The sequence below is a fragment of the Microtus pennsylvanicus genome, chromosome 2 (assembly GCF_037038515.1).
Source record: "Microtus pennsylvanicus isolate mMicPen1 chromosome 2, mMicPen1.hap1, whole genome shotgun sequence".
NCBI classification, from domain to species: domain Eukaryota; kingdom Metazoa; phylum Chordata; class Mammalia; order Rodentia; family Cricetidae; genus Microtus; species Microtus pennsylvanicus.
This window is the reverse complement of record NC_134580.1, coordinates 128,175,533-128,197,248: the sequence shown is the minus strand read 5'-3', so window position 1 is coordinate 128,197,248 and position 21,716 is coordinate 128,175,533. Positions and strand designations below refer to the sequence as shown.

The window sequence follows — 21,716 nt, the reverse complement described above, 5'->3', positions numbered from 1 at the left end:
GCCAAAGCTGCACAGAGAAACCCTGTCCCATAAAACCATTGTAAGCTACTAGATGAAGGTGCTGGGAACAAAGCCCAAGTCCTCCAGAGGCGCTGTGAGCACTAGTCACCAAAAGTGCTTTTTTTTTTTTTCAAGGAAGTGTTTCCAGCCTTGTTTACAGCAGTGGCTCTAAGTCACAGTGCATCTTTCCCTCAGCACACCCATCCTCCCCTGAGGTTGGTGCTGCACATTTACTATTGTCTTGTAGCACCAGGAATAAAAACAGCATTTTCATATGTTGAGTGAAACTTGCTGCATGTCACCCCAGCACTTTCTCCTAACAGAGAAGTGTGGAAACTAGAAGGCAAAAGGATTAAATAGCGTACCAGGATACTGGCCAAATTAGGTAAGTGGTGGAGAGCTGAGATTAAACCCAGGTTAATTTTAATATAACCCTACACACACACACACACTTTTTATTTTTTGGAGGGTGAGGGCTTGGTTGATAAGGTCTCATTATGTAACCTTTTCTGGCCTGAATTCATTATATAGACCAGGGTGGCCTTGAACTCAATAGACATCCTTCTGTCTCTGCCTCTCAACTACTAGGATTAAAGACATGGGCCACGAGGCTGGCATCTGCAGTCTTTATTATTTTTTAATTAAATTAATTAATTAGTTTCCTCATGTATTTGTTTATTCTGAGATGTCTTACTATATAGATAAGGCTGGCTTCAAACTTACAGATATCTGCCTGCCTCTGCCTCCGTTTGTTCTTTTGGTTTTTCAAGGCTGGGTTTCTCCATGTAGCCCTTGCTGTCCTGGAATTCTCTCTGTAGACCAGGCTGGCCTCTAACTCACTGAGACCCGCCTGCCTCTGCCTCCCAAGTACTGTGTGCGCCACCACCGCTCTTCCTCTGCTCTTGATTGCTAGATTAAACATCTGCAGCCCCATGCCTGGCCAATACCCACAACAGTCTTTAAATGTGCTCTGTACTATCAGTAGGAATAACAGTTGGCCATGGAGTTTCATACCGATGAGGAATTAGGCCTTGAGAGGGTAACTATCCATATCAATGTATGGCTAGGGTCTCTGGAGTTCCCAGGAGAAGCCCACATATGTCTTCTATAGCCTGTGGTAGCTATGCTGAACTGTCAGCCTTCCCCCATGGGAAGTTTCTAAAGCTAGTTAGGATTCTGTCAGTTTCTGCATCCAGAGCTGTGTTGCCATGGGAAGCTTCAGGTCATCTCTTGACCATCAGAGGGCCTCTAGAAATGACCCATCTATAATTAATGTACTAATGACAATGTAAAATACTGTTTTTACACTGTATTGCAATGTGCAGGATACTGTAGGTGCACTCATTGTTAGTTTTAATCCCCACAGTAGTACTACTTGGGAATGTGAAGTTCTTTTGAAGAGTGTGTATTTTGTTGTTTATGCTGGGAATGGAGCCCAGGGCCTTGTACATGGTAGGTTTAAGTATTTATATTCTTCCTGGTGGTGGTGGCACACACCTTTAATCTCAGCACTCAGGAGGCAGAGGCAGGTGGATCTCTGTGAGTTTGAGGCCAGCCTGGTCTACAAGAGCAAGTCCCAGGACAGCTAGGGCTGCTACACAGAGAAACCCTGTCAGAGAGGGAGAGGGAGAGGGAGGAGAGGGAGGGAGGGAGGGAGGGAGGGAGGGAGGGAGGGAGGGAGAGAGAGAGAGAGAGAGAGAGAGAGAGAGAGAGAGAGAGAGAGAGAGAGAGAGAAATAGAGAGGGGGGAGGGAGGATGAGAGAACTTATATACTTAGATTCTTTGTTGTCTATATTAGAACGTGGAAAGTCAGGCAAGTTAAGTAATAGTTATTGAAGGGACACTAGCCCACTTGAGCATGTGGCTCAGGCAGCCCTTTGTCCTTCTCCCCAATTCCCTCTCCTTTGCTAAAAGCAGTTAGATTACATTCCTGAAGCTAACTCCCAAGGTCTATTCTCTTATCTGGCCACTTCCTCCTCCCGAAAAGTCCAGCTGTCAAAGCATTTAAATCCAGCAATCCAAAGCCCCCTTTAACTCACCTAATTAATATGCCCAATTAAAATTAAATACCTCTCCTAACATTGGGTTTCCCCTTTATACTTTCTAAATTGCCATTTTCCCCTGTACCATGTCTATCTCTTCTCTATCCAGAGGCAGTGGCAGTTCTTTGTTCCTCCAGGACAAATACTCTGCCCCTTTCCCTGTTTCTCTTCTCCTCTATCTCCTGTCTTTGTCCCTTACCCCTGCCCTCTGTCTATCTGGGGCAAGTAAATCTCCTTTGTGCTGGGAACTTGGTTTGAGAATTTGGCCTTGGGGCTCTTGAGCTGATTTTTTTTTTCCAGTTATAAGAGCTAACACTAATAATGGTTAACTCAAATCTGGTCTGTTAGAACTCAAAAGACCTCATAATTCGCTCTTTTTTCAATTAAAGTTATTTATTTACTCACTTATGTATATGAGCCTTCTTGTCTGCATGTATATCCAAAGTGCCCATGGAGGCCAGAAGAGGATGCAGAACTCTTGGAATTGGACTTAAAGCTGATTGTGAGCCACCTTGTGGGTGCTGGGAATTGAACCTTCAGCTAATGCTCTTAACCACTGAGCGTCTTATCATCCACTCTTTCTCCATCACAGTGACTTGGGGCTTCCCTTAGCTCTCCTTCTTCCCCATGTACTTTTCCTTATTGTTTGATGCTCTTTTTGGTCTGGGCACCTGGCTTTTGTCTGATTGGCCATGCAGATGTTTGCAACCTGAGTTTCACCCTTGGAGCCTAAAGGTGGAAAGAGAATTGACTCCGCAAGGTTGTCCTTTAACTTACAAACAAGAGCGTGTGTATACACATACACACAATATTTTTTTTCAATATTGAATTTCCTTTACAAATTTTTAAGAAATTGTATTCTTTATGTGTGTGTACACTTGGGTGTATGTATGTGCACCATATGCATGCGGGAGCCTGTGGAGATCAGAAGAGGCATGGGTTCCATAGAACTGGATCTACAGGCAGTTAGAAGCCACCATGTAGGTGCTGGAAACCAACCCAAGGTCTCCCATAAGAGCAGCAAATGCTTTTTACCACAGGGCCATCTTTCTAATCCCCACACCCCAATTATATTGTATTTGGTTTGGTCTAGTTTGGTTTTTTGAGACAGGATTTCTCTGTGTAGCTTTGGAGCCTGTCTTGGAACTTGCTCTGTAGATCAAGCTGCCTCTGCCTCCCAAGTGCTGGGATTAAAGGCATACACCACCACCACTTAGCCAATTTTTTAACTAAAATATAATGACATCATCTAGGCAGAGTCTTAGACAGCCCAAGTTGATCTCTAATTTGCCATTTGGCTGAAAATGACCTTCAGCTTCTGGTCTCCTGCCTCTACCTCCCAAATACTATGGTTATAGGTGTACCTTACCATTCTTAGCCAGAACTCTTAAGTTGTGTGTTTTTATTTTGTTGTTTTATTCTGGCTTGGGTTTTTTGTTTGTTTGTTTGTTTTTTCCTATGAAAAACCAAAGTCTCCTCCAAGTGCCAGTGGTTTGTAAGGAAAGCAACTGTTTAGTTTGGGAACTGTTTTCCAAATGAATCATTGAGCTATCTCAGAGAGAAAAGAGAGTACATGAGTGTTAGCTTTCTTAATAAGGCTATATACTAGAAAAAGAAGTAAGCTTTAGTGGAGAACATTGGTAGAAGAACGATCCTAATCTCTGAAATCTGTACAGGTCCCCAAAGCCAGAGCCTGCTTTGGAGGCCAGCCATCTTGCCCCATTCTCGACAGGCTTTCAGAAAGCTCTGGCTTCCCTGGACCAGCTGCATCTAGTGAGCACTAACGGAAAGCCCTGGTATTTTCTTTCATGCAACCAAGCATGGAGATGTAGGTCAGGCACTGCTGGCCTGGCAGTTACAGCAGCTCCAACTTTGCCCCTGCACCTGCAACCATGTTCACAGAGACCCATGGGGCAAGGAAGGGATGCTCCCGTCTAAACAGGGACAGGCTCTTCAAGGGCTTGTGGGTGGAGCTGGCTGGATCGAGCCCAGGATCGGAAAAGACCATCTGGAATGTGGGGACTGAGAAGATGGTTCTGCCCAGGCTTGTCTGTGGCTTCTGTTCAGCTTAGTGTCATTGTCACTGATGGAGGAGACTGGGGAGGTCCTATCCTCCTGCTGAGCTCAGCTGGGTCCCCAGACCTGCACCTGAACCCTGTGCTTGTCTGGTGTTTACAGAGCTGAAGCTGTCGCCCTTTGGGACCCAGCCTGTTTTCATTTCTGCCCTCAGCTGTTTGATCTCCATGGACCTCACCTACACGTTTGTGCGTGCCCGTCCCCCACGATGCTGCCCTGCTAGGCCCCTCAAGCCTGGCACACTCTGGTCTTTGTTCTTTACAGAACTGCCAGCTCTGTGCCTGACTCAGGGAGGGCTTTTCTAGACTGAAGCAGGCTCTGCTGCCCTGCCTAGCCACACCTTGGTTGAGACTCTTCTTTCTTTAGCTGCACTCTGAGGGCAGGGTTTGGCCCCGGGCTGCCCTTTGTGTGTCACCTCTAGTTATGTTTGTTTGTTTGTTTGTGAGTCTTTGTCTGTAATTCTGGCTGTCCTGGAACTCACTACACCTGAGTTTATAGTCTACAGTTGTTACCTTAAAGCCCATGCATAATCTTTTCAGTGGATATGTTAGGCCTAGGCAGAGGAAACTCAGGGCTCAAGTCAAAAGCCAAATGCAGTCCTTTGGACAACTTAGAGGTGACATCCAAATGGGTAGTTTTTGTTTTAATAATCAATACATTTATTTTATATTTCTATCTGTGGTAAGTGACAATGATCTTTATTTCAAAGTAGCGATAAGTTACCTTTTCATTTCATTAATTTCCTGAATACTGAATGTTCACCAACCACCATTCCATATACTGGGAAAGCCTTCCTGCCTGAGTTTTACAAACCAAAAGGACAAAGAGTAATGGTTGGGGACTAGGCAGCCTTTGGCGTAGTCTTAAAGGTTAATTAGGAAAGACTCTGAAGTAGGAACAGTAAATAGAGGTCTCTGTAGCTGGAGGGAGTAAACTATGAAACAGTCTGAAAAGAACATTCCAGACAGAAGGAACAAGTGCCGAAATCTCTGGCTAGAAGGTGTGGCACATTTAAGGAAGAGTATGAGAGCTGTCAAGGCTAGAGCCGGGAGAAAGTGGGAGCCAGCAAAGGTCTGCCCTGCTCTATGTTATTCCCTGTATAATGGGCAGGTTAAGGGAGGTGTAAGTAGACCTGCTGCCTGGATTCTTCTGGTTGCTATTTGGGAAAGGGACGATGCAGGAGCCCAGGAAACCGCTGCAACAAGACTTAGAAAAGGGGCCTGGAAAGATGGCTCAACTGTTAAGAGCACATGCTATTCTTCCAGAAGACCTGGGTTCAATTCCAGTACCCACATGGTGGCTCACAAAAGTCTAATTCTAGTACTTGGGGATCCAACTCCCTTTTCTGGCTTTTGTGGGCCAGCCATACATATAGTACATACACATAACATGAAGGCTAGAAGATTTCTGGGTATATTCAAGTGTAAATCTACTAGAACATGCTAAATTGTGAGCACTGGAGAGATATGATGGTTTGGGATCCACTGCATTTCCCAGTAGGATGTAAATCCACACAACTAGGAATTTTCAGCTGATTTAGTTGCTTCTTTGTCTCCAGTTCATCAGTGCTCAACACCTGATACAATACAGACTGAACAGATGAAGGCCCAGAGATACAGAGGAGCTTGTCTAGACTTTCCTGCAACTAACTCCAGGCAGCATGGGTTACAAAGAGCCTCTGTAGATGTTCACCTTGGGTGGTGGGTAGGTGAGTTGGAACAGAGCACAATCATGCCCTTCCTATACTGTCTCTTGAGATGATGCCAAGGGAACCAGAGGGCATATGACATCCCTGCCTTGAAGTCGTGTCCAGCTTCCAGAGCCTAAGAGTATCAGGTATGGAAAAAGATAACAGTACTTAAAACTTGTGGTAGTACCTGCTTGTACTTTGAGCACTTGAGGCTGAGGGAAGGGGAATAGGATCTAGGATCACTGGAGTTCAAGGCCAGCTTACAAAATGAATTTAACACTAGCTTGGGTTATATAGCAAGACTTTGCAGGGTAGAGGGAGTACTTACTACCTGTTATGAATAAAGCTAAAACTAACAGACTCTATGAGAAGTATCACTCATCTTTAGCTGTATCAAAGCATTTATTGGGTATGTATTATATGGACCATTTGATTCTGTTGCCATGTCTATGGAGTGGGTACAGTTGTTCTTGTATTTTTTTTTTCCAGACAGGGTTTCTCTGTGGTTTTGGAGCCCGTCCTGGAACTAGCTCTTGTAGACCAGGCTGGTCTCGAACTCACAGAGATCCGCCTGCCTCTGCCTCCCAAGTGCTGGGATTAAAGGTGTGCGCCACCACCGCCTGGCAAAGTTGTTCTTGTATATTAGAACACCAGTCTCAGCAGAGTAAAAGTCTTTGCCCCAGAAGTCAGGAGGCCTGAGACCAGGCTTTGATTTACGTCTGGTGGTCTTTGGGGATGTCCCTGGATCTCAGTATCTATCTGTTGACAGATACCTATCTGAGACAGAAATTGACCTAGATAGGAACCACACATCATAACACTAAGATTGCTTTTCTTTACTATTTTAGTTTAGTTTTTGGAGACAGGGTTTCTCTGTGTAGACCCAGCTGTCTTGGAACTCGTTCTGTAAACTCTTGACATCAAACTCACGGAGATCCACCTGCCTCTGCTTCCCAAGTGCTGGGATTAAAGGTGGTGTACCACTACCACCCAGCAACACTATGATTTTTGAGTAGTCCATATGACTTAGCAAATAGTTTACTGCTCCTGGACTTCATGGTGGTGATGTACAGTTTATCAAGTTGCTTGAGCAGCACACCTCTGGGTGGCCCTTCCCTGAATCTGGAACCCACATTCCCTGTCATAGGCACCACCCTGTAGCTCTGCATGGTGAAGGGCTGGTGAACCTGGACTGTGCTGTGATGGATGTGGCCCACAAGGACCTCTGAAGTTTCAGTTACTTGGAGGGTGGGGTGCATTCATTTGTAGCAGAGGAAAGAGAACACAGGGGGGAAGGGCGTTCTAGAGCTTTGTACCCTTGCAGAATCCTCCAGATCGGTTGCATTCAGCCAGTAGAATTCCAAACATTTCTGATCAGATAAAGGTGGCTGAAAATACCCAGGACTTGTCTGGACTAGCTCTAGGAGGCCGTGCTGGGGTGAAGAGGTTGAAGTTACAGTGCTTGAGCGAGGTCTGACCACTTGGAAGCTTGCCCTGGGTCATAGATGTGCCACTGTCCTCTTTCCTTGAATTCCTCAGGATGGGGAGCAGAGCCATTGGGCTTTGAGTTAGAAGAGGGACAGACCCTTTTGCAGTAGCACATCATCCCAGGGTGTTGCTCTCCCCATGCCCCTGAAAGGACCCAAGTAGTGCTCAGTTTCCTGAGTAAATTACTTTCTTCCTTTTTCCAGTAGCCCTTGTAGAATCCCTGTGATGTTATTGCCTTCACTTTGTTTATTTGTTTGTTTAGTTTTATTTATGTTTATGAGTGTTTTGCCTGCATGTATATCTGTGCACCTTGTGTGTCTGGTGCCCTTGGGGGTCAGAGAAGGATATTGGAGTTGGATTCCCTAGAAATGGAGTTATAGATTTGCTGTGAGCTACCATGTAGGTGCTAGGAACTTAGTCCTGGTCTTGTGCAAGAGCAATAAGTGTTTTTAACTGTTGTGCCATCTCTCCAGCCCCTCCTTCACTTTATAGGTAGGGAAACACCAGGCAGGGGAATGGATTTACTCGAGCAAATTAGCAATGAAGCTGGGAAAGAAAGCCCACCTTGCCCAGTGTTGTCCTTCCACAACAGCTAGGACTAAGCACCCTCAGGACACACTGGGCATGACTGTGGGGAAGGAGATAAGAGAGGCTGCTTTGGACCCTTATTGTACCAGTACAGTGCAGAAGATATCTTTTTATTGTTACATTCATTCATTCATTGTGTTATTGTTTCGTTCTTTATTTTGGTTTGTTTTTTGAAACAGGGTTTCTCTATATCCCTAGCTGTCCTGGAACTCACTTTGTAGACCAGGCTGGCCTTGAACCCAGAGAGATCCACCTGTCTCTGCCTCCCAAGTGCTGGAATTAAAGGCATGTGCCACCACTGCCCGGCTACATTGATCTATTTGGTGGGACACATGTGCCACAGCGTTTGTATGGAAGTTGGTTCTCCTTCCACAGTGTAGGTTCCAGGTATCAAACTCAGGTTGTCATATTTGGGCAGGCACACCTTTACCTGGTGAGCCATCTCACTGCCCACAGAAGATTGTTGTTAAATTGTCTGCTTAATTATTTTGAGACAGGGTCTTACTATGTACTGTCGGTTAGCCTGGAACTCACTATGTAGACCAGGCTGGTCCCAGCTCAGGGATCACCTGCTTCTGTTTCCCAAGTGCTTGAACTAAAAGTTTATGCTCACAGAAGATGCCTTTTCTAGTACTTTCCCATAAGCTTCCCATCCTTCTACATGAGCCTCTGGAGAATACCGGGTTCCCACCTAGTTGCTTGACATCTCAAGACCTTCTTGTAATATTGCCAAGAAGGACAATGTTGAAGAGGGGAACAGCTGACTTTGTTCTTCTCAGCTCCTTTTCTGACCTAGCACAAGTCTAGGCCCAGAGACCAGAACTCAGGGCAAATGGAGAAGCAAGCAGATGTCTTCCTGGAAGATGAGCCCTGTGAGCCTAAGAAGGGCAGGAGAAAGCTGGGCCAAGAGACTGGCACACCAGATAACCTGAAGCAGAACAGAGTATGGCATGTGAGGAGAAAAACAGCCTGTCCCTGGTTGAGGCTGAGGAAAACCCTACTGGCCCTTGCAGCCATGGGAAGACCCAGACTCAAACTGTGCCTTGACTGGTTGTGAGCACAATAGTTGTACCTAACTTTTCCTCACAGAGTTCACTGTGTGTCATGATATGCAAATGTTATGATGAATCCTCATAGTAATCTGAATTATGGTCACTTTTTAATCCCATTTCATGGATAAGGACTAAAACTTATCTTAGTCTGCTACTTGCCAGACTTGCTGGCTGCCTGCGTACTTTGTGCTCTGACAGCCCAGCTTGATGGGAATGCGGGTGACACCTCCAGTTTACATGGGAAGAAGCACTCAGAGAGGAAACTGGCCCAGGCCAAGGGAGGCTGCTTCTGCCCACAGTTACTTTCCTTAGCATCTGGAACAGCAAAGATGAGAACAAATCCAAGATGAGCCTTGGATAGTAGAAGTACTTACTCCCTAAAAGAATGGTTTTCCAGTGGGGCTGCCCAAATATAAAGTGCTCTACACAGAAAATAGTCTGTTGTAACCTCCTTTTGATATAGACCATCTACACAGGACAGACTGTGTAACCATGTGTCCATCCTTCTTAACTGCATCAGAGAGCAGGCAGTGTTAGGATCTCATGGAAAGGTGGACAGAAATGTTGGAATGTCACTCTGGGGCTGGAGCACTGGCTCACTGCTTACTGCACTTGCAGAGGACCAGTGTTCTGTTCTCACCACCCACATCAGGCAGCTCACAGCCACCTGTAATTCCAGCTCCAGGGGTTCTTAGCAGGCATACATGTGGGCATGCTCGCATGCACACTCACACACACTTGCACGCATACATTCTCAGTGCCTTCTGGCCTGGGACATTGGGAGAATGGAGAGCTGTTATCTTCTACTTGAGAGCAGATAGGAAGTCACCATGCTTGAAATGAGAGAGGGCTGAAGTGAGAAGAGGCCTCACAGGGCATGCTGCACTGCCCAGAGCAGTGAATTGCTGGGCTCTGGAACCAGGCTGCTTAGGATTCAGCTTTACCTCAGATGTGTGATATGACCTTGGAGAGACTGTGCTTCTTTAGTCCTGTGTTCTCATCTGTAAACATATGTGTCCTTGTCTGTGACATGAAGAATAAGAATAGCACGTATTCTTCAGGATTTTGTTTGGTTCTGTTGTTGTTGTTTTTAAGAATGTCATGTAGTCCTGGCAGGTCTGGAGCTCATTATGTAGACCATTCTGTCCTCAAGCTCCTGGCAGTCCTGGCTCAGTCTTCTTTGAAGGCAGGGATTACAACACACCCTGCCCTCCTTTTGGCTATGGTGAGGACTAGGTGATTTCTTACACACAAGGCAGTGGCCTACTGAATATTGGTTGTCATGTCACCCGCCCTGTGGGAGCAGGTGGTTGCAAACTCCACTGCGTAGGTAGGTCTGTCCCAGAGAGTGTCTGTGATGTTCTCCTGGTGCCTAGCTGAGTGGCCTGTTTCAAAGCTGGGCAGATGGAAGGCCTTGCTTGCTGGGCCGGATACTTCTTGATTCCCCAGCGAGGTGTTATCTCCTCCCTGCACAGTTGCTTCCTGTTCTGAGAAATGAGCACATCTGTCAGACTCTGCTTCTTAGAACTAATGTTGGGGGAAGGGGAAGGAGAGGCTGAGAGACGACCAGCTGAGTTAGAAGATGTGAAAATGTCCCCAAAGAGTCCCTGAAGCTTATGTGGCCTAGACCCTCAGGCAGGAAACCCTCTGTAGATCACCTTGCTTCACTGAGCATATGCACCCCTTAATCTCAACACTGCCCAGCACAGCAGAGCTTGCTGCCTCTGCTCCCACCCCACACCCACTGGTCCAGTGCAGGATGCCTTCTCTACTCCAGAGTAGAGAAGCGCTCACTCCTCTCTCATCACGCAGAACAACAGCTCCCCCAGGAAAGCCACAAGCCTCACTCTTTCCGAGCTGCTGCCTGCACTCCTGCCAAAAGAGAGATAAGGCCTCTGTGTGCCCCCCACCCCCGCCTGATGTCTCCCAGGGATCTCCTAACAAGGCCTTGTTTGTCTGCTCAGCTAGCATTTTTCAGCTGCTGTCTGGGAGAAACTGAGGCTAGGAGCAGAAGGTGACTCTGCTTGTGACTCACAACCTGTTCATACAGGGCCAGGCCAAGGCCAGGGACAGGCAGGCTGCCACTGATTCTGGCCCAGTATCACTGCTAAGAGCCCCTTCCTCTTCTCCACCCACATCTTTCCTGAAATAACTGAACAGGAAGGAAGCAGTGGGCACAGGCCTGGTGGCTTTCCAGTCCCCCAGGAGGAAGGAAGCACCGTCTGGCACAGGAGCTTGCCTGTTCCTCCCCGAAGCTTAGGATAGAAGAGTTTCACTTGCCCTGGTTTTCTTCACATCCTTCCCTGGGGCGGTTCTCAGCCGGCTGGGTGGGACTCATTCATTTGGCCAATGGCTTTAGACCACCTTACTCTTTTTGAGGGACCCAGAGCCTGGCCCTGGCCTAGAATGTGGGCTTTGCTGCCTGACACAATGGGCTTAAACTGACTTTGGCAAGGTCTCTTAATGGCTCTGAGCCACAACTTACTTGAGCTCAGACTGCAGACCTCCTTCCTTCACAGAGGTACACAGGCATGACCCACTATCAGATCAGGAGAAGGTTTGTTCTTTGGAAATTGAGCAGAAGAGCCCAGCCTAACTGTTACTATAGATCTGTAGGCCTCGGGCAGGCAACAGTGGTACCCGGTGACAGTATGAGGAGACTGCTGATGAGGAGACCTGTAGAAAGGACAAATTAGAGCATTCCACAAGGTAGCTGTGGAGAGGTCAGGCTTTCTTGGGGTAGATAGATATAGCAGACTCTGAGATGGCAAGATGGGACACCAGAATGAATAAGAATCCCAAATCCATTAGTGCTTAGATAGGGATCTTGAGTGACCTAGAGCCTCCACATTAACATTTGTAAAACAGGGTTATTAAGAAATGCCATAACAGTTTGAACTGGCCAAGGAAGTAGACAGAGTCAACAGTCTGTAGGGTGGTTGGGCGTGCGCTGTCCCAGGTATGTAGCAGAAACTCTCAGACTCTGAATCTCGGCGGATAAAGAGCTCTTGTCTGCTCAATGACATTGTGCAGAGAATAATATTTTGGGAAACTACCTAATGTGCAAGCTTTTTAATGTTATAAAATAGAGCTAAAATTAAATGCCACTTTTTTAGAGATGATTAATGGACAGCCTAAGTCAAATTCAAAGCTTTTTTTGTGTGGTTTTGTTTTTTTGTTTTTTTGGTTTTTTTTGAGACAGGATTTCTCTGTAGCTTTGGAGCCTGTCCTGGAACTAGCTCTTATAGACCAGGCTGGTCTCAAACTCACAAAGATCCACCTGCCTCTGCCTCCCGAGTGCTGGGATTAAAGGCGTGGGCCACCACCGCCCGGCAAATTCAAAGCTTTTTGATGTATCAATCTTTATAAATGGAACTACTCCATCAATAGCTAAAGTGTATCCAGAATCTGTCTAGATGGATAGTTTGTAATTTCTGCACGGGACTCTGTTTAGTAAATATGTTACTGTATACATCAGGAGTCTTGCTCTAATAAAGGAATGTAAAGATTAAGAGGAGAAGAAGAAGAAAAGAAATGCCATGAACATTGAACAGAAGTATCATTCATTCATCTACAGAAGGGTCCTTCATAGTACCTACTACATTCCAAATGCAGTGCCAGGCTCTAGAGCTAACAGGTGAGAAACAGGTGGGGAAGACAGGACAATGAATCATCTTTCAAGTGAATGGGAGCATAAATGGATTAGGAAATACCGTCTTCTGGAGGCAAAGTGCTTTAGCTCAGCCTGGCACATATCCAAAAAAGAGCCAGAACTGTTGTTACAGGTCTATAATTCCAGCTATGTGGAAGGCTGGGGTAGGGATTTCTCAAGCTCCTGTGCTATAGATAAAGTTCAAGGCCACCTGGACAACATCGTGAGACCCCCATCTCTAAAACAGAAAGTGAAAAGAGGGCTGGGGATATACAGGTCAGCGATAAGGCACTTGGTTTAACAAATGAAGACTTAGTGACCAGAGAGGTGGGGTAACTTGTTCATAATCACACTTGAGGAAGAAGCATAGATACAGGTGAGAGAGAAGTAAGGGAAGACAGGTCCCATTCGGGTGAGGACTGTACTTGGCCTTTCTGAGCCCCTTCCCTTCAGAAGTCATGTCACCTTGACTTCTGGCTGTTGATTGTGGAGGGAAATTGACTCGTTCAGTTAGCCACCTCTGGGCAGAGACCTGTCTAAAGTAGGTCTACACCTGATTTGGTAAGCTAGGTTTCAGATCTAACTTAGGCTTGGTCCTGCTTGCATTGAGCCCCAAAACTATAGGGAAAATAGGGGAGACCAGCACATAGGGACTTCCCTTCTTCTCCATCCTGTCACGGTCTTTGTACCTTTAGAACTTCTGATGGAATGTGATTTTTTTTATTGGTGTTAGGCATAGATCCAAGATATGAAATATGCCTGGCAAGTACTTTGCCATTGAGCAACACCCAAAGCCCTGGGAGCATGCACTTTTACCCCTAAGGTATTTTAATCCTTCCATGGCTGCCACTGGCTCATCATAGAGACTTCCTTGACATAAATCTCACTTCCTCAGACTTTCCTAACGATTATACCCATACCAGGTACTCTTCACTTCCTATCTTCAAAGCCCCATCATCTATGGAATTGTCTTACTATTTTTTATGATACTTCTCTCCTTGGGTGTTTTTCTTTATTTTTGTTACTTTTTAATATTATTTTATGTGTATGGGTGTTTTACTTGACTGTAAGTTTCTGCACCACATGTATGTAGTACCAACAGAGACCAGGAGGGAACATCAGATCCCCCTGGAACTAGAGTTACCTTACTTAGATATATGGTTGTGAACTGCCATGTGGCTGCTAGGAATCACACCTAGGTCCTCTGGAAGAACAACCAGTGCTCTTAACCCCTAAGCCTTCTCTCCAGCCCTCCTACTCCCACTCCTCCAGATCCTTTTCTTTCAAACTTTCTCTCAAGAATCCTTAGATATCTTTGTGCTGCCTATGAAATTGAAGTGTCATAGTGAAACAGTGTTTTATGTACTGTAGATAGCCACAAACAATTGGAGTATCTAAGGATTTTTCACAGTACCTCTTTGGAAGTAATCTCACTACTGCTAAGAATGTACTAGAACACAAAACATTTCCTGGGCTGGAGGTGTGGTGCATACCTTTAATCCCAGCACTTGGGAGGCCAAGGCAGGTGGCTCATCTTTGTGAGTTTGAGGCCAAACTGGTCTACAGAGCTAGTTCCAGGACAGCCAGCACTACACAGAGAACTCTGTCTAGAAAAGCAAACAAACAAATAAATAAATAAAGGAGAGAGAGAGAGATTTCTTGGAAGCTCTGTTCACTGTCTATCTCCAGGACTAGACTTGAAGAATGGTAGATGATGCTTCATGAACATTAGTGATGCAGTTGAAAACTCAGACCCTAGAGCAGAGAAGAGATGTTCATTGCAGAATTAGAGAGGTGAGCAGGGAAGAGGGGATTCCAAAATAGAGTCTCATGGGCGGGTTGAGGAAGAAGAGTGTGAGGAGGAGTGAAGGCTGTAACATGTGAAGGCCCTCATGTGCATGGCCATGACTACTGGAAGCCCTGTAGTGTTGGAGGGAAACATCTTTAAAGGGGTCCTAGACTGGACTTCTTCTGGGACGATAGTTGGGAGAACTGGAGTCTTAGTTTAGACTCTGCTTCAATTCAGACCCATTGTGGGTTGACCCTCCAACCTTACTCAGCTTGGGATGGAGTTCATGACTGTTGTGGAGGTCGCTAGCCATTGTGTCCCCAGCTACCCTAAGCTCCCAAGTGCATCTCCAAGGCAGCAGTGAATTCTCTGTCACTTAACTGTAGCCCAGGCTGAGAGTTTCACAGACTCTCAGGCCTGGGTTTCCTGGGAGCATCCATGACTTCAGTCTGCTACCTACTACGTAGTAAAATCAGTGGAATCCAAGGAGCAGTGAGGGCTTGTCTCTGCTTTTCCAGGCCTGGGCGCTCAGCAGTCCTGTTTATTTACCCAGAGCAGCCGCCCGCTGAGAAAATGGCTGTTTGTTTCCAACTGTGTCGTGTGAACCATGGACTAAATATACCCACACCACAGTTTCTCCAGCCCCCGCCCGCTCGGGAACAGCACACCCCATTCTGCTCAGCTCTCTGCAAAAGCCATTGCCAGGATCCACGCCCTTGAAAGCTCTGCTCCCCCACCCCACCCCGGGAGAAGGAGCTCTGAGCAAGAGCACCCTGGCCAAGAATGCATCTTAGGAACAGAGACAGGAGTGGTCAGTGCCTTATTCTCTGCGTCCCCTCCGCCCTGGAATGACTGACTGTTCCTGGACAGTGAACGCTTTGTGCCCTTGTGGGGACAGGGCCTGTTTACTCCAGCCCAGCCCCAGAGCCAAAAATTTCCTGTGGCTGCAGCCTTCTACTTCAGTAAAGTTCCAGTGTGGAAGACTCTCTATTTTGGTGATCATTTCAGTGTCCCTGGTTCCTTGTGGGACATTTGGCCCCTTGAGATAACTGAGACTTTTCTAGCTGTGGCCTTTTTTCTCCTGTCCTTCCCACAGCCCTGGACTCTCATCTTTATGTTGCCTTACCTGGGCCTACTTAACTGACTGGCCTCAAACTCCTCCCATCTCCCCCATGCTGGGGTTATAATATGCACCATTCCAATTTTATGCAGGGTTCCAAGGGCCCAAGACATCATGCAATGCTAGCCTGACATTCTGCCAACTATGCTACATCCTCAGAGTTTTCTTCTTTGCCAAGATGCACAGAGACTGGCCAAGATGGATAAGACAGGAAGGCACAGCCAGTCACTGCTTTCTTGCCGGTTCCTCAGCTCCACTGTCACAGTTCCTTTGCCCTCAAATCCTTATGGCACTGCAGTATGACAGGTTTCCCTTTACCAACAGATGGAAGCTGGAACAGCAGTCACTCTGATTTGCTAAGATGGATCTCAGGGCCATATGCTCTACAGGACCCAACAGCCAGTGTCCTACACTCCTGTGAAGTCAGGCAGTCCCTGCAGTCTGATGACTCTTCTGCCTGTTAGTTAATGTTAAATTCCATGCCTTAAGGCTCAGGCATCTTATCTAGCAAGGAAATGAGATTCTCACCTACCTCTGAGAGCCCTAAGAGAGGATGGAACAATACCTGAGACTTAGACGTGCAGTATGTCTCTTCTCCCTGTGTGGAGTCATGTGTTGCTTAACATCCCAGGGATAAACTCAGAAATGTGTCATTAGGCCACTTCATTGCGTGACTGTCAGAATGTACTTACAAACCAGGAAGGTAACGTAAGAGAACATGATGCAATGCAGAGAAGTGGCAAAAACAGAAGGGGTTGGAGGTCGCTACCAGCCTAACTTGCCCATCCTTGTGTAGTGAGCTTTTTCTTGTAAGTAGCAGAATGCTCAGTTATTACCACTATCTAGTATGCTACACATGACACAGAACTGTGTATTCCGGGGTTTTTTGTTTGTTTGTTGTTTTGGGGAGTTGTTTGGGGTTTTTTTTGTTTTGTTTTTGTTTTTGTTTGGTTTGGTTTTGGTTTTTCGAGACAGGGTTTCTCTGTGGTTTTGGAGCCTGTCTGGGAACTAGCTCTTATAGACCAGGCTGGTCTCGAACTCACAGAGATCCGCCTGCCTCTGCCTCCCGAGTGCTGGGTTTAAAGGCGTGCGCCACCACCACCCGGCTGAGTTGTTTGTTTTTGAAACAGTGTTTTGCTAAGTGGATCAGGCTGGCCTCAAACTTACAGAAATTCACCTGCCTAGCTAGGCAGTGGTGGCGCACGCCTTTAATCCCAGCACTTGGGAGACAGAGGCAGGCGGATCTCTGCGAGGCCAGCCTGGTCTACAAGAGCTAGTTCCAGGACAGGATCCAAAGCCACAGAGAAACCCTGTCTTTAAAAACAAAAAACAAAAAGAAAAGAAATTCACCTGCATCTGCGTCCTGAGTACTGGGATTAAAGGCCTGTGCCCACCTGTGCCTCATTGCTGCACTGTCATGTGACTGGCAGCCCAGCTAGGCTTGTTTTCCCCAACATCACAAACACATAAGGAAAACATCTCATTAAAAGAGCTAAAACCTTACAGGCTCTGTTTTAATGTTACAGGTCTGTGTGTACATGCACATGTGTTTGTGTATGTATTTGAAATATTGTTATGTAACACAGGACAGTTTATAGAGCATCAGGTCTGTGCCAGACCCTATTCTGAGCACAAGGCAGGATCTCAGCCCTTGACTAAACAGATCTAGTACAGAAGGCAAATCACAGCAAAACAGTAGTGTACCACGTGGTCATGAGAAGCTGAGGAGGTAGGGGTGGCCACTCAACCTCAGTGTTCCCAGTACTCAAGGGACTGAAACAGGAGGTTTGAGAATGGCCAGCTCCTGTGGACAAGGAGAGGAGAAAAGAAAGAGAGAGTGTGCTGAGAAGAAGACGTACAAGTTTGGGGTGGACACTGCTCTAGACTGTGGTCAGGGGTGTCTGCAAAGAGTAGGGAGAGGAGAGACTCATTGAACTATATAGCTGTGGGAAAGAAAACAGACTGCTCTGGTGTGAGGAAACCTTGGGAAAATGGGGAGTTGATGCATTGTGGTCAGAAATGACTTTCCCATCTGTCTGCTGCTTCCGGTTCTTTTCCCTAAGTGGATCGGCAGCTTTGCCATGAGGGCTCATGGTTCACTGCTGCTTCTCCAGCTGCATTATAATATTGATCTTTTCAGGTCAGAGCTTGTGCCATTCTGCTGCTAGGTGCCAGGGATGCAAAGATGCTCTGCTAAGGACAGGGGAAGCTACTAGATTGAAGGACTGCATGCAGTGTAGTCAGCTGGGCAGTGTTTTTAAGCATGGCCTGGGGTGGTTGGTGAGGGATATCGGATATGAAGTGGATCAGGCTGCATCCCGAGTTAGCACACTGGGAGATGGGGCACAGAGCCTCCTGGAGATGGAAGTCCTACGTGGAGCCTCTATTTAGCCAGTTGGAACCAGATGGAGACATAGCTCCATAGAGGCAAAACTGCATGGGCTCTAAAGTCAACATTCAATTCTGTCATTCCACAGAACACAGTGTACACTGATTTCTAGGGGCCACACACCAAGTTTGGATTCTGGTTCTATCTGTGTCCAAGTAGGGGTGGCCTGAATTGAGTTCCTTGCCTTCCAGAGTCCCAGCTGCCTGGTCTGTATGTGAGGAAGAGACAGTCTTGCAGCCTGCTGGGTGCAAGGCTATGACCTCCTTGTGCTGGCTGGCCCACTGAGTTATGTTCTCCTCTGATGACTAAGCTTCATGACAGAGCTGTTGCTTACCTCCTTCTGGGACCTGTACTGACAGCCCTTGGATGGGGACAGGACTGGCCTCCCTTATTATTGATTGAATGACTGATTGAGTGATTGGTTTTGTTTGTTGCTTCTTGAAGCAAAATGCGTGTTCTCTCTACCTGTGTTCTCAGCAGTAAGTTAGGTTGGACTTTCCCAGCTGGGGCTCAGAAAGGCAGCCTTTAACCTTTCTCTGAGCATGGTGGGCACTAGTGCTATCTATGGCTTTCAACTCACTAAGGCCATTGCTTGCAGGTGACCCTTTCTCCTACCCCATTATGTTCAAGGATTCACACAGTGTCTACCTTTCCCTCTCTGTCCCTACAGGACACTTTTGTGGAACTCTACGGGAACAATGCAGCAGCTGAGAGCCGGAAAGGCCAGGAGCGCTTCAACCGCTGGTTCCTGACGGGCATGACTGTGGCTGGTGTGGTTCTACTGGGCTCGCTCTTCAGTCGGAAGTGACCAGACACTGACCACCCACACACCTCTCGCCTCCCACCCTGCCCCTACCACAACTCTCTTTTCAGCCACCATTGCTACCAGGAGAACCACTACATGCAACTCACGCCCCTCCCCCATCACAGGGTTGGGCCTAGACGGAGTCCCCTTGCAGTTAGCTTTCTAGAACCTACCACGCTTCTGTGAGAGCCACCTTCCCCTCACATCTCAATTCACTTGACCTCAAAATTCACAAGATTTTCCCCCAAATCAGTCCCTTGGGAGGCTGGAAGGAGAGGGAAGGGGTGCGCTAGAGGGCGGAGAGGGCCTGCCGGGTTGGCAAGACCCTTATTACTCCTGAGCCTCCTAGGAATGCTTTCTTGGCAGGGAACTGGGAAGCTTTCTAACCCTTTTCCCCAGAAAGAGACTAGATTGCCTTGTTTTTGATGTGTGTGGCCTCAGAATTGATCATTTCCCATCCCACTGTGTCCCTGTCCCCCTTCTTCCTATCTCTACCCCCAAGAGCCATTTAGAGGCCCCTTTTGACTATTAGAAATTCAGGCTGCTTGGGATAAAGGGGCAAGTACCAGAACCTCCTCCCCGCCTGTGGCCTGGCCAAAGCCCCCCACTCCTGGTCTGAATGTTCTCCTGAGGGCTCTGGCTAAAGGCCAGCCCAACCCAGGAGGAGGAGCTTAGCTGCAGAAAGTCCTCCATCCTAGAGCTAGAGTGGCTCTGGCAGCTTAGCACCACCCTAGACCTTCACCACCCTCCCCTGGCTCCCGTGACCATGACTGAGGGACCAACTGGGCCCAAGATAGGTGCCCCAGAGCTGTTAATGACTTCAGCTGCCTCACTTCCTGCAAGGTCAGCCTGTGGCATCTTTGCCTTGGGTGCTGGCCACAGGGTCCAGGGACACTGGCCTCAGCCCAGAAGTGAAGGGGAGCTATGGGAGCAGCTGTGGGAGCCCCGGGGCCTTCCCTACCTCAGGCAGGAAGGGCAGGAAGGAGAGCCTGATGGCACAGATGAGGAGGGCTGCAAGGGCTTGTCCTACCCAGTCTTTGTGCCCTGCGCCCACCCAGCTTGGGCAGCAGGGCTGCCAAGGTCAGAGTGGCTTGGCCAGGAGCCCTTCAGGCCTCTCTCCTCTGCTCCACCCTTGGCCTGTCTCATCCCTGGGGGTCCCAGCTCAGCTCTGGCTACCCTGGGCTCTTTGCTGTACATATTCAAGACTAGTTTTTATTCCTTGTGAAGATGATATACTATTTTTGTTAAGCGTGTCTGTATTTATGTGTGAGGAGCTGCTGGCTTGCTGTGCGCGTGCACGTGGAGAGCTGGTGCCCAGAGACTGACAGCCTGATGCTCCCTCCCTGCCCTTGCCTGGGGAAGCCCATTGGGGGTCCTGGCTTCTGAGGGGCACCTGTCCCTCCCCTCCCCCTACACTTGTTCCAGCTCTTTGAAATAGTTTGTGTGAAGGTGAAAGTGCAGTTCAGTAATAAACGGTGTCGACTCTGTGAACCACAGCCTTGCTCTGTGCCTCTTGGGTAAGGGAGAAGCTGTTGGCTTCTGGCTCTGCTGCCCTAGGGATGGGGTAGCTCACCAAGTTCCTTCTGTCCCAAATTTCTTTCTGTTCTTCCCATTTCTATACATAACAAGAATAAGAGTGTTAACTGATCAACTGCTGGTCCTGTGTGTGAACAGAACAAAGTCCTCCCCGTCAGGAACTGAGGTTCTAGTGAGCCTGACAGTCACATAGTCATTGGACAAGTGTTTAATGAGCCCTGCTGCAGTACAAACCTGCCTTTTTAAAGCTTGCACACTAGTAGAGAAGATGGAAGTGTAGTGTTGGTGGCTTAGGGCGCCCATGAGAAAGCCACTGTCTTTCGGCAAGACAATGAATGACTTGAGAGTAAATAAAGTAACTGGATTAGAGGTGACATTATTAAGGTAGGTCTTAGAGTTTCACATGAGTTAGACACAGCTCTAGAGAAAAGATGACATATGGAGCTGAAGAAGTGTTTTGGGTTTTTTGTTGTTGTTGTTGTTGTTGTTTTTTGGTTTTTCAAGACAGGGTTTCTCTGTTGTTTTGGAGCCTGTCCTGGAACTAGCTCTTGTAGACCAGGCTGGCCTTGAACCCAGAGATGCACAAGCCTCTACCACTTGGGATTAAAGGTGTGCACTACCACTGCCCAGCTTGAAGAGGTTGTTTTGAGGCTCAGTTCTTTCTGCACAATCCTGAGGACCAGGATTTAGATCCTAGCACCACATAGAGCGTTCCCCAAATACCTGGAATTCTAGCTCCAAGAGATGTGACACCCTCTCCAGCCTCTGCCTTTGTAAAAGCATGTGTACCCTCACACTTGTGGACAAATATTAGACACACAATTTTGTTGTTGTTGTTGTGGTTTTTCAAGACAAAGTTTCTCTATATAGTCCTGGCAGCTGTCCTGGAACTTGCTCTGTAGACCAGGCTGACCTTGAACTCACAGAGGTCCACCTGTTTCTGCCTTCCTAGTGCTGAAATTAAAGGTGTGTGCCACCACTGTGTGAACCCACCCTGCAGAATTTTTTTTAAAGGTGACACAGAAACCAGGCATAGTGACATACTTCTTTAATCCCAGCACTCAGGAGGCAGAGGCAGGTTGTTGATCTCTGTAAATTTGAGGCCAGCCTGGTTTACATATCAAGTTCCAGGACAGCCAGAGCTACGTAGAGAGACCTTGTCCCAAAGACAGAAGTGACAAGTTTGAGAGTTAGTAAAACATGAATAGCAAACTCTGGGCTCTGTGGTGGCATGTAGCTCTGTAGCTTTGCTTCCAACACTTAGGGGGCAGAGGCAGGTTAATTTGAGTTTAAGGCCAGTCTGGTCGGCATAGAGTTCCAGGCTGTTGTGGACTACATAGTGAGACCTGTCTCAAAAGACAAGCCTTGATCAGAGTCCCTATAACTCAAGAGGCTAATGGGACACATGGGTATCCAGGGGAGCCAAGGCTTGAAGGATGAGACAGAGTTAACTAAGGCGGGAACTCGGGCCCCTTTTGGACTGAAGGAA

General features: G+C 47.3%; 1 protein-coding gene across 5 annotated transcripts in view; it reads left to right on the top strand.

Moving 5' to 3' along the window:
* Positions 1-20,182, top strand: part of Bcl2l1 (BCL2 like 1) — a 53,827-nt gene extending 33,645 nt beyond the window's left edge. For all 5 annotated transcript variants that reach the window (XM_075962541.1, XM_075962540.1, XM_075962544.1 and 2 more), the window contains exon 3: positions 18,557-20,182. In XM_075962541.1, the coding sequence (XP_075818656.1) occupies positions 18,557-18,694 (138 nt within the window). In that variant the 3' untranslated portion in view covers positions 18,695-20,182. The remainder of the gene's footprint in view (positions 1-18,556) is intronic.
* The last annotated feature ends 1,534 nt before the right edge of the window (positions 20,183-21,716 follow it).